Raw genomic sequence first — 12,703 nt, forward strand, 5'->3', positions numbered from 1 at the left:
CTAGTTCAGTCTCCTTAATATTTTTGTTTTCTGGCAACCTGTTAAGAAGTAAAAGTGAAAAAATGGCTTTTTTATAGTAAAGAAGGTAAAGACATTTTTTATCCGAAGGTAAAAATCTGCTCATAGAAAAACAGTTTTTAGACACACACACAAGCAGGTACTCAGACATGCAAATACACTCTCCCAGTCTTGCCAAATCTCAAAGAAAATTTATCAGGATGCTTACATTTTACTAAGGAAAAGAAGATCTATGGAAAGGTTATAGGAGGAATAAATAACTTTTTCCTAAGTTAAAGAGAAATTTAGAATGAGTGCACACTTTAAAAATATTTGTTGAACATTAATGCCTGAAATATTCATTATACTTCTAGACCCTTATACAAAAAATGGAAGTAGAATCAAACTTCTCTGAACTGCTCTACCCTACTTGGACCCCAACCTACTGTAACTTTCTCCTCCTTGCTCAGGATCACTTGTTTGCAATCAACTTCATCTTTACTCCCACCCACTCCTCTTTCCAGTACTTGCCCCCTGGTTCGCAAATTATCTGTAGATGTCTTGGATATAAAAGGATAATTATTAGAAAACAAAACACATTCAACACGTCCAGTGAACAATGTGACATGGACTAGATGTCTAAAAAGACTTTCAGTACAGGGAGACATGAGAGGTGGAGCAAAAGAACGGGGTGAAGAACAGATGTCTGAGAATAGATGGCTGTAAGAGGAAGAGAAAGTCTGGAGAAAAAGAGGCAAGAGCACTCTGGAGAGGAAATGTAGAAGTGGCTTGGAACTAAAAATGAGCACATGTTTTAGAAAGCCAGCAAGGACAGTTTTACTTACAGTTTAGAGGGGAGAGGTTTCTGGGAGAAGTAGATCAGGTGGGACTCGGTAAACCAGAGTCTTTAATATAATGTTTGATAGTAAAAATAACAACTAATGCTGCCAAGGCTTATTGAGAACTTCTATATGCTAGCAACTGTGCTAAATACTCTACCTATATCATTGAATCCTCACATCAAACCTCTACAGTTGGGATTATACTCCTAATTTTGTAGGTAAGGAAACTGGGTCATAGAGAGGTTAACTAACTCATCCCCAAACTATGAAAATGATAACTCAGGTGCCAGGTTGTGAATCCAATTTGATTTGAATCCAATGTTTGCTTCTTTTCTATTATTAGTATTGGTGGCAGGCAGCAGTCGATTACTTTCTAGTGGTATATACAATATTTGCCTGATAGAACTAGTAGTAGTGGCCCTGGCCGGTTGGCTCAGCGGTAGAGCGTCGGCCTGGCGTGCGGGGGACCCGGGTTCGATTCCCAGCCAGGGCACATAGGAGAAGCGCCCATTTGCTTCTCCACCCCCCCTCCTTCCTCTCTGTCTCTCTCTTCCCCTCCCGCAGCCAAGGCTCCATTGGAGCAAAGATGGCCCGGGCGCTGGGGATGGCTCCTTGGCCTCTGCCCCAGGCGCTAGAGTGGCTCTGGTTGTGACAGAGCGACGCCCCGGAGGGGCAGAGCATCGCCCCCTGGTGGGCAGAGTTTTGCCCCTGGTGGGCGTGCCGGGTGGATCCCAGTAGGGCGCATGCGGGAGTCTGTCTGACTGTCTCTCCCCGTTTCCAGCTTCAGAAAGATACAAAAAAAAAAAAAAAAGAACTAGTAGTAGGCTAAAGAGAAAAGAAGTTAATGATTTTCAGTTTGAGTTAGAAAAACAAAACAAAACAAAATAATAAGTACCTGGTGGTAAAGAAATAACTTTTGTACTCAAGACCAATATTTATTCTTCATGAAGATTTTTATCTTTTGTTTAAAGCATGCTCAAGACAATTTTTTTAAATAGTCACTGAAAACTAAAAACAAATTTAAATTCTCAAATTAAAAAAAATATTTTAAGTTATGACAGTATAAAATATGCAGTTGTGACAATATTTTTTGAAGTATTTTTACTAAAATGTAAAATCACTTAGGCTATAAGGGGCTAATTATTATAAGCCTATACTTGAGAACTAAGGGGATATAAATTACAAAGTTAATGAAAAATAGCAAAAAAAAGAAGAAAAGAAAGGAAATATGTTAAAATGATAAAATTATATCTGGTAAAAAGACAATAGGTACTTTACTTTCTTTATATTTTTTCCTATATATTTTAAATTTATTATAATGGGCATATGTTATGTGCAAAATAAAAAAATGAGTATTAAAATATCTCTTTAACTTCCTTTTCATCCAATGACACCTTCCATCTTAACTCCTTCCTCTCTTCATTCTATTCAGTTTTCACTCCATTTCAGGTGAAAATGGGCATACTCACTCATATATCTAATATGTTTGGTGGTCCTTCACACAGGTGGCAATGCCATGCAGAAGGGCACTGGTATATTTGTTTCTTAAAGGGATTTAGGATAGTAGTTAAACACACAGAGTTTAAAGTCATAGCATTGTGAGTTTGAATTTTCCTCTTATAATTTATTTACCTGTGTGACCTGAGGCAAGTTTCTTAACCTCTCTGAAGTTAACTAATGTGCAAAAGTAATAATGACATTTTTCACATACAGGGTTGTTATTACAATTTAACAAGCTAATACATACGATATACCTGGCACAGAGAACAAACTCAATAAAAGGTAATTATTATTTGAGAAGTGCTGTAACCTTTATGCAACACAAACTAGATTCACCTTTTTGTCTAAATCAGGCTAACGATGTCCTCAAAACTGAGTGGTAGTATGTTCCTACTCTACCTTTTAAAGAACCATGAAGCCTGACCTGTGGTGGTACAGTGGATAGAATGTCAACCTGGAACTGCGGTCCCAGGTTTTAAATCCCAAGGTCACTGGCTTAAGCACAGCTTATCCAGCTTGAACGCAAGCTTGCCAGCTTGACACAGGTCACTGGCTTGAGCCTAAAGTTCGCTGGCTTGAGACCAAGGACACTGGGTTGGCTGGAGCCCCCCAGTCAAGGCATGTTTGAGAAGCAATCAGTGAACAACTAAAATAATGCAACTATAAGTTGATACTTCTCATCTCTCTCTCTCTCTCTTGCAAAAAAAAAAAAAAAAAAAGAATAAGAAGAAGTAATGTGAATGATTCAAGCCTCCTTACAATTTTTTTTTTTTTTTTAGAGAGCCAGAGAAAAGAACAGACAGGAAGGGAGAGAGATGAGAAGCATCAACTCATAGCTGCGGCATTTTAGTTGGTCACTGATTGCTTTCTCATACAATATGTGCTTTGACCTGGGGGCTCCAGCTGAGCCAGTGACCCCTTGCTCAAGCCAGCAACCTTTGGGCTCAAGCCAGCGACCATGGGGTCATGTTTATGATCCCACGCTCAAGCCGGTGACACCGGGGTTTCGAATCTGAGTCCTCAGTGTCCCAGGTCAACACTCGATCCACTGCACCACCACCTGATCAGGCAAGCCTCCCTATAATTGAAACCTATTTCTTTCAATGCTCCTGAGATTTTATTTTATTTGCTGATTTTCTGTATCTCTTACAAGACTCTAAGCCTTATGACCAAGTGCGTTAGTTACCCTTATACATCCAAAGTCTAGTACTGTATTTCAAGGGAAGGGTTATATTATATTTCAAATGTTTGCAGAACAGATAAAACTTAATATTCACCTATTTGCAAATATTGTTTGTCTGTGTCTCCAAAAATATTTTACAAAACTTAAGTATTGCCAATGGGAAAGGGAAACAAAAGGTGGAAATGCATTTCCAGTCCACCATAGGACCACTGCTGTCACTTCTTTTCCTCCTGACATATCTTGCTAAGCATAGAGAAATAGGCCTCGTTCTGCCAAGAGTCTCTCATCATGAGCACTCCAATTAGGACACAGTAACAATGTACCATGTGGCACTCTTTCTCAATTTCACATTTCAGAAAAGTAGCCATTTTAAACAGTTACTCACAACTTTCTCAAAATTGCTAGTGTGCACTGCACAGTATGGTAGCACTTCCTAAGCACACAAAAAATATAATTCATGCAACTAAAAGCAACAAACTAAGCATTAAATCCTCATTTCTCTTCTCCAAAAGGATTATTGTGAGGATTACTGGATATGGGGCATGTAAAGCACTGAACACAAAAGCAGCACTAAATACACAGTAGCGATCATTAAAAGCGCAATCCTGAAAAGCATGCAGGGGCATGAACACGTCCCTCTGCATTAACTCATGTTTGAAGAGCAAAACTGACTGCCTAGTGCCTTGAGTTTCACATTAAGATTACAAACTGTACTGCCTTTTTATATTTTTATTTGTATAAAAATTTTATTAAGTAAAGTTTAAAACCTTTTTATAATTGTTTTAATATCTGCAATTTCATAATTTAAATTGAATTTTATTTTTTATGATAGAAAGTTATCAAAAAACAAATTAAATCAAATTATTAACAAACAATAAAAACATTATGTAGTTTACCTGGCCATTTCCAAGCAGAGATATATCTTTCCCCATTAGAAAATAGGATCCAAAAAAGAAAATAAAGGCATGACTGAAACCCAAGATGGTCCAATAAAGAAAAGTTTTAATGCTCAGTAGACGGTTTTTACTAATATCTCTGTAAATTTAAAATAAAAGAGGAGAAAAAGGAACATATTGACTCATTTATTACTTACCAACTCAATGTTAAAATTTCATAATCAAAAAACTAATTTTTAAAAATTATTTGAAAATATTGGCAGAAAGAATAAACCCCAATTTATAAACCACTGCTTATAAAAATATCATATACCTGTGTAACAGCTTATAGTTCACATCATACATTCAAATTCATTTTATTTGATAAAGAAATATGATAGGCATAATACTTCAGTTTAATTGTGAAAAGTTGCTTTTTCTGTACTATATTCTGTTGTAAACATTCAGTCACTCTGCCATGCTTGTTCTTGTTAGTGGAGTCATTTGAGTTAGGTTCAGCACTGAAGCTTCCTATCGACATCATTTCCATCAAGAGCTATTATGACAAGAACAGTCTTGGCCAATTTTGGAACAAGTCAGTCTTATATCTTCTGGGAAATCAAGGTTAAGTTCTTGCCATTTCTATATAACTGAATTCCTCTGTAAGAGTGGAGGTCCAGGGTAATGTGGAAATCTTAAGTTAGTCCTTAGGAATAGTTCCACATCTCTGAGATTATGTGGTTCTGTGGAACCAGGACACAGGGTATATGGGACAAGAATTAATGTCCTCAATTCTACATTGATTACTACTCATAAATTTGGCAATGCTAGAACATAAAGTAATTTTTTAGAAACTCTAGAGACAGACAATCACTGAATAATATCTTTTGTGCACATAAAATAATATATTATTGGCTTGGAACAACAAATAAATGCAAGTTATACAACTGCCCAATGCATTACTAGGATGAAAGTGTTTGTTCTTAAAAACACTGGGAAATTTACTGTTTAACAACTATAAACCATAGAACAACTAAAGTACTTTCCTTAGTAGAGCATTAATCACCAAGACACTATTTAATGTATCTGCTTATTTTGAGGTACTTTTAAAAACTAACAAGTATATACTACTTGCAATCAGAAATGTTATGGACATTTAATACTGGAAAATACTTACCGATAGAGGGTGGGCTTGTTGTGTAATACTTGAGGGTCTATATGCTGTTCTAGTAGACTATATATCAGAATAGGTAGGGAAGTAAAACAAATATTGTATAAAGTCAGGTACACGCTGTCATACAATGTCTAGGAAGAAAAATTGGTAGGAATTTTGAGATTCTAAAATATATGTTATATTTATGCATATAAATACAAAGAAGCATATTAAAAAAAACACAGGTCCTGGCCCAGTTGCTCAGTGGCCAGAGCGTTACCCTGGTGTACCGAGGTCACAGGTTTGATCCCCAGTCAGGGCATATACAAGAAGCAACCAATGAGTGCACAACTAAATGGAGCTAAGTGGAACAATGAGTTGATGCTTCTTTCCCCTTTTTCACCCCATTCTCTTTTTCTCCCCCTTCCTCTCTCTCAAATCAGTCGTAAACTATTTTAAAAAAATAAAAATAAGCATAAAAATTATATGGTTTTTTCAATTTATATAAAAATCCATTTTAATAACTCCAATTTGTTTGACATAAACATGCACATATTATTTATAAATTTATAGTTTTTGTGGGAGTTGAAATATTTTATTATGTCAAGTAATTCTGGAATTATAGTGAATTGGCTCTACATTTCAAATTTCTCCACAATTTGGTCACATGCTTCTAGGTTTCTTACTATGTATCCTTTTACAAGCTACACAATTAGTTTTGCTTTCATGGTTTTGTCTTCACATCTACATCCTACTCTTCCTTTAAGGCATGATCTATGAAAGTTTAAATATTTATAACTTCCTGTTCTAAACAGTCATATGTGCTACTGCTGGTACTAATTTGCTTAATGCTTTGTCTACGCTTCACGTAATGTTTTTATTAATACTTTATTTTTAATTAAACTGTAAACTCCCTGACAACTTAATCAAAATAGGTTAGTTTTCCTTGTCACATGCTCTTACAGCACTCTTTATTTCATTCAAATAAGCAAATATTGTTATTGGCAATCAATGCCTAAGCAGGTACTTAGAATTTAGAGTTAGATTGTAAACAGAGGAGAAAATATTAAGGATAGGAAAAAACTCATGAAAAACCTAAGATAATTAAGCTCATTATTCAATAAATTTGAACAAATGTCTTAATCAATTAGAGATGTACAGTGTGGTATGTGAAGTGGGTGTTCAAGTAGTTAGAAGCAGTAGGTCCAAGTACGGTTTATTGACTACGAGATCTATGGGCAAGTTACGAATCTCTGTACATTTCAATTTCCTTTTTTATAAATTAGGACAGGAATGGGAAATATGTGACATGTGTGTAACCAAAGACCCATCACTATCAAGTGCTCATTACAGCTTCTGCTAATCAAGAACAGGTTTTTCCCCTGAGAGTACAGCTTCAGAACCCCTTTCAATATAGTGCTCCTGGTAGTCACAATCCATTATTTATAGTTAGCTTCTGAGATTAAACCTGTATTCATCCTTGGACTTTATCACTACAGTTCCTTCCAAATCTAAAAAAATTCTGAGTCAATAAGAAAGAGGTAATTCCCCAATAAATTTTTGGCCTGGCTTGATATGGATTTTATAGAAATATTACACATAAGTTGGAAAAGTTACCAGAATTCTCTATTAAGCTGTTAAGAGTTAATATCTATTTTTAAAGAAGTACTCAGAGTTAAAATATATTTTGGTATTAACACTAACTTCAAACGGAAAATCAGAGTAAAGATTATTAACATCATACTGATTAAATACACTAACTAGAATAGTTTTATCTAGTTATTAGCAGAACTAAGAAAAATTCCTTCCAAGTATCTATCAAAGACTGAACATACATACTTTTTCCTGAAAGTATAAAACAAAAGCTTCTATTTACTTACTTGTTGAGAAAACAAACAGTAGAACTGATATAAAAATTGAGGCGTGATAAAGCACACATTCTGAAAAACAAGATTAAATAAAAATAATTAAAATATTTAGTTCTAAAAGAAAAAAAATTTAAATAGCTAATGAGTTCAGAAATACAATTGCAGTTGAAATGGAAAACAAATGTGTCCATAAGAACTTGTCTATGTAAAATGGGAAAACAGAATTTCCATTTTATTAAAAAAAGTCTAAAAGTGTTTAAGCAGCACTGCAAATGTAATGTCACTGACTCGTACTATAGCCAAGCAGTGCCATAATTTTTAATTTACACCTTCCAATTTTTATTCACTACTTTTCATATCTAGTATAATAAGTTTTACTTCAACTTTGGGGCTATAATACCTTTAAAATACTCAAATATTTCAAATACATAAAACTATCAAAACATTTTTCCATTTCAATATTCATATGTCACAGAAAAGCTATAAAAATAACCTAGAAAAAACCCCTGCCATCATCATTTATTAGCAGTATGTAGTCAGCCTGTGTTCCTTCATTGGCTTACAGCTATCACTTAGAGGTAGATATGCAATATAGGACACACAGATGTATTAAATGTCTTGGTACTCAGGGGTTATTAACCTGAGTTCCTCAGTCTCCCATCTTCCCCAAAAGGGTCATGAGATAGAAAAGTACTTCAACATAATTAGTTTCCTAGTAATCCTATTTATTTTATGCATCTAAAAGTCCTATAATTTATATATCTCACTAAGCTACCAAATGGTCATTCATGGCACAAAGACTTAGATAGAACCTCTGCTTGAAATCATTATACTAAAGTTAAATTAAAACTTATTACTGGTTCAGAACAAAATAACATCAAAGAAATAAAACTGAGTTCCAAATTGCATAGAATAAAACATATCAAGTTTAAGTATACATTTTTTAATGTTTTGATGCATTTATACACGTGTGCAACCACCACCACAATCAAACAAAAGAACTTGTCTATCATGCAAAGTTCTCTATATCCCTTTCCAGTCAATTCTATAATCTGCACCCTTGGCATCAGCAACCACTGATTTGCTTTCTGTCATTACACATTGGATTCCTGACTAATATTCAAAGTATATTCTATAAACTGTTATTTCACTATGGAAACAATTTTAAGAATAATTTGTATGGTAACAGAATTCCTTAAATTGAAGCCTCAAATTACTATATCAATAACTGATTCTAAAATATCTCCACGCCCTGGCTGGATAGCTCAGTTGGTTAGAACCCTGGTCGGTAAACTGCGAGCCACATGCAGCTCTTTCACAAAATACCATGTGTGGGCACTACCTCAATAAGGAATGTACCTACCTATATAGTTTAAGTTTAAAAACTTTGGCTCTCAAAAGAAATTTCAATCGTTGTACTGTTGATATTTGGCTCTGTTGACTAATGAGTTTGCCAACCACTGGGTTAGAACATCGTCCCGAAGTGCAGAGAATGATGGTTTGATCCCCCATCAGGGCACATACAGGAGATCGATGTTCCTGTCTCCCTCTTCCTCTCTCTAAACTAAATACAATAAACATTAAAATCAAATAAAATATCTCCATGAAACTCACCTTATAAAAAAAATACTGTACAAGGGTAGCTATTCTAATATAATAAAAATGACCATGAACAAAAAGCAACTTGGAGAGAAACTTAAATCTAGCTATTGCATAGTCACTGTTTCTTGCAGCTTGTCTTCCTTCTTTACCCATGATTCCTGTGATAAAGGGAACAAAAAGGCAAATTAATTGATAACTGATAAGTAAATTTTCATAATACTTTGTGAAATGTTAATTATAGCTGTTGCACATGGCTTTAGGATCACCATGTCCTAATGTACAGAAGATAGCAGACTCCCCAAAGTATGTTCTAAAATGTAATTAATACAAATATGTAATTAATACAAAGCTACTATACCAGATATGTAACATCAATTTTCAAAGATTTAGAATATATAAAATACAATTAATATAAAAATAATATTGAAAGTCTAGGATCTAATAAGAACATCAATTACACTAAAAAGCTGAAAGTTAATAGATTTCTAATGGAGAGAATGATATAAAAGTTTCAATTTCACTGAACATAAGAAATATTCAAATTGAGTAATCTGAACCTAGCAAAAATGAGCATGTTTAATTGCTTTAACATTTTCATGCATAACTCAAACAAAATGTGCTTTTAGAAAGAAAAGTACAATATCGTCTAAAATCAGTACATAATTTTATCTGATAAACATGAGTACTTTTTTTTAGGTTATAATAAATCTTTTAGGTTTCAAGAGCTATTGCCAAGTTAGCTTTTTAAATCTAAAAGCAGCTTTGAAAATTTATTTTTCAGAATTAAAAATTTTAAGTTTTGTCATAAAAGGATCAAAATGTTTCAAAGTGTATAGGTAAAGACAATCACCTATATTCATAGTATCTAGAGAAAACCACTATTTTTGGTATATATCCCTTTAGAATTTTTCATTCTGCATATTTTTTATGTGTGTATATTTAGTATACATACAAACAAATGTATAAAAATAGGATTGTTCTGTAATCTACTTTTGTCCCTTAATATGCTATTATGGACACTGTTTATAACATGTATCTTTTTCAACATATTCACATATTTTCTTAGAAAAAATGCTAGATGCATGATTGCCAGGTCAACAGGCCATCATTTACAATTCTGACTTCTACTAATGTCGAATAAGAGCATTTGTTGATCTATACCTTTACTGATTCAGACTATCAATCTGTGTAATTTTTGTCACTCTGACAGGCAATTTAAACTTGCATTCTTCTGATTATTAGTGAGATTAAATAGGTTTTCATGGATTAAACATTCCTTTAGATTTCTCCTTTTGTGACAACTGATGTCTCACATCCTTCCACATATTTCCACTTAGTATTAAGTTCATATATTAGAAATATTAATACTTTGTCATCTATTTTGCAAATATTCTTTACTACTTTGCCTTTAAAATTGTTTTGGGTCAGTTTTTACTTCTGCCACACATATTGATCTTTTCCTTGCTTTGTTTGATAACTCAAAAGATACTTCCATACCTAAAAATACAGGATTTTCATTAAATTTTTCTTCTATTATTCCATGATCTTTAACAAGTTTTATCAGTATTTTTAATCAAGTAACTTGTTTCCCTACTTACTTGAAAGGTCCCCTTTGTTATACACTAAACTTCCAGATGTTTGAATCTATTCTATTCACTAGTCTGTTACCATACTCAAAAAACACTGTTATAGGCCCTGCCCGGTTGGCTCAGTGGTAGAGCATTGGCCTGGCGTGCAGAGGTCCCAGGTTCGATTCCCGGCCAGGGTACACAGGAGAAGCGCCCATTTGCTTCTCCACCCCTCTCCCTCTCCTTCCTCTCTGTCTCTCTCTTCCCCTCCCGCAGCCGAGGCTCCATTGGAGCAGAGATGGCCCGGGCGCTGGGGATGGCTCCTTGGCCTCTGCCCCAGGCGCTAGAGTGGCTCTGGTCGCAACAGAACGATGCCCCGGAGGGGCAGAGCATCGCCCCCTGGTGGGCAGAGCGTCACCCCCTGGTGGGCGTACCAGGTGGATCCCGGTAGGGCGCATGCGGGATTCTGTTTGACTGTCTCTCCCTGTTTCCAGCTTCAGAAAAATACAAACAAACAAACAAATAAACAAAAAACCCACTGTTATAAATACTATATAGCTTTTAATGCATTTATATATGGTATAGGAACTATCACATTGTTAGGGAGATTTATGGGGAATAATATACAAACTGGAAAGAAAATCAGGTTTTCAAAATGAAGAGTTAGTTATCATAAAGAGGTAGGAATTATTTCAGAGATACAGTAGAAATTAGACCAGTAGAAACTACTCATCACAAGCAATTACAGATATAATTCCAGAACTATCTAAATGATTTTCTAACTCTAAAATTTATACTTTTAGTTTTCTCTTTACTTCTGATTTGTATAATAAAATCATTGAGGGAAGCAGGTCAAAATATTGTTTAAATAATAAATGATTGATAAATTTAAATATAAATAAAATAGTATTATGAATCCAATAAAAATGCTATAAAAATTAGGATAAAGATTATTAAATTAGAAGACTATATGAAAATTTATATATTATTAGTTCGGTATAAATTTCCTGTCTCTAAAAATTATCTTTAAAATGAGCTGAAAAATCTTTACAGATTGACAAATAACAATAACATTTTAAAACAAGAATTTAAAACCATGAGGGGCACCATGTAAAACACAAATTTAGTGTTTAAAAGTGATAAAGTACTGTGTGAAACTACTTTAAGTAGTATAAAATTATACTTAAATCAGAGTTACTTTATTATGAAGGAGAACTGGAAAACATAAATTCACTAATGTGGTATTCATGTTCTTGAAAATTTGGAATTAAAATTTAGGCTAACAGGCTTCTGATGGGGGATACACTGTGATATATTACCATGTTGCATTTAGTTTTCATTCATGTATTTCATGTTGCACTTTAGTCTTCAAAAGGAAAATTCAAAATCCCCAAATAACTGTATCAATGTTATGAGCTTGGAGGGGGAAAAAAAATCAATCACCTATGCCAACATGTGCTTCTTGTATCATGCTTACATCATTAGCACCATCACCAACAGCCAGTGTTATAGGTTTTTCAGGTGAGATTTTTATCAGTCTTATTACCTGAAAGACATACAACTAATTAGTTACTTGTGATAAAATTTCAACTTTCTTATATTTATATAGTCATTTATCTTAAATAACTGTTGAAGGAAGCAGAAAAAATTAATTTTATATTAGACAATAATATGCTCTGGGGTTCATTTTTTGAGGGATGTCTCCACTAAGATGTTAGAAATCTTGCCTGACCAGGCGTTGGTGCAGTGGGTAGAGCATCGGACTGGGATACGGAAGGACTCAGGTTCAAGACCCCAAGGTCTCCAGCTTGAGTGCGGGCTCGCCTGGTTTGAGCAAAGCTCACCAGCTTGGACCCAAGGTCGCTGGCTCAAGCAATGGGTTGCTCGGTCTGCTGAAGGCCCACGGTCAAGGCACATATGAGAAAGCAATCAATGAACAACTAAGGTGTCGCAACGAAAAAACTAATAACTGATGCTTCTCATCTCTCCATTCCTATCTGTCTGTCCCTATCTATCCCTTTCTCTGACTCTCTCTCTGTCTCTGTAAAATAAATAAATAAATAAACAAAAAATTTAAAAAAAAGTTAGAAATCGTTTAGAAATAACATTGCAGCC

At 34.5% G+C, this 12,703-nt stretch overlaps 1 protein-coding gene across 5 annotated transcripts in view; it reads right to left on the reverse strand.

The window, feature by feature from the left end:
* The window catches only part of ATP11B (ATPase phospholipid transporting 11B (putative)), a 138,826-nt gene that overhangs the window by 32,552 nt on the left and 93,571 nt on the right, over positions 1-12,703 (reverse strand). For all 5 annotated transcript variants that reach the window (XM_066241603.1, XM_066241600.1, XM_066241601.1 and 2 more), the window contains 5 exons: positions 12,032-12,134; positions 9,033-9,178; positions 7,431-7,490; positions 5,575-5,702; positions 4,419-4,557 (listed from right to left, as the gene is read on the reverse strand). In XM_066241603.1, the coding sequence (XP_066097700.1) occupies positions 4,419-4,557; positions 5,575-5,702; positions 7,431-7,490; positions 9,033-9,178; positions 12,032-12,134 (576 nt within the window). The remainder of the gene's footprint in view (positions 1-4,418; positions 4,558-5,574; positions 5,703-7,430; positions 7,491-9,032; positions 9,179-12,031; positions 12,135-12,703) is intronic.

Source organism: Saccopteryx bilineata, chromosome 8 (assembly GCF_036850765.1).
Source record: "Saccopteryx bilineata isolate mSacBil1 chromosome 8, mSacBil1_pri_phased_curated, whole genome shotgun sequence".
Taxonomy (NCBI): Eukaryota; Metazoa; Chordata; class Mammalia; order Chiroptera; family Emballonuridae; genus Saccopteryx; species Saccopteryx bilineata.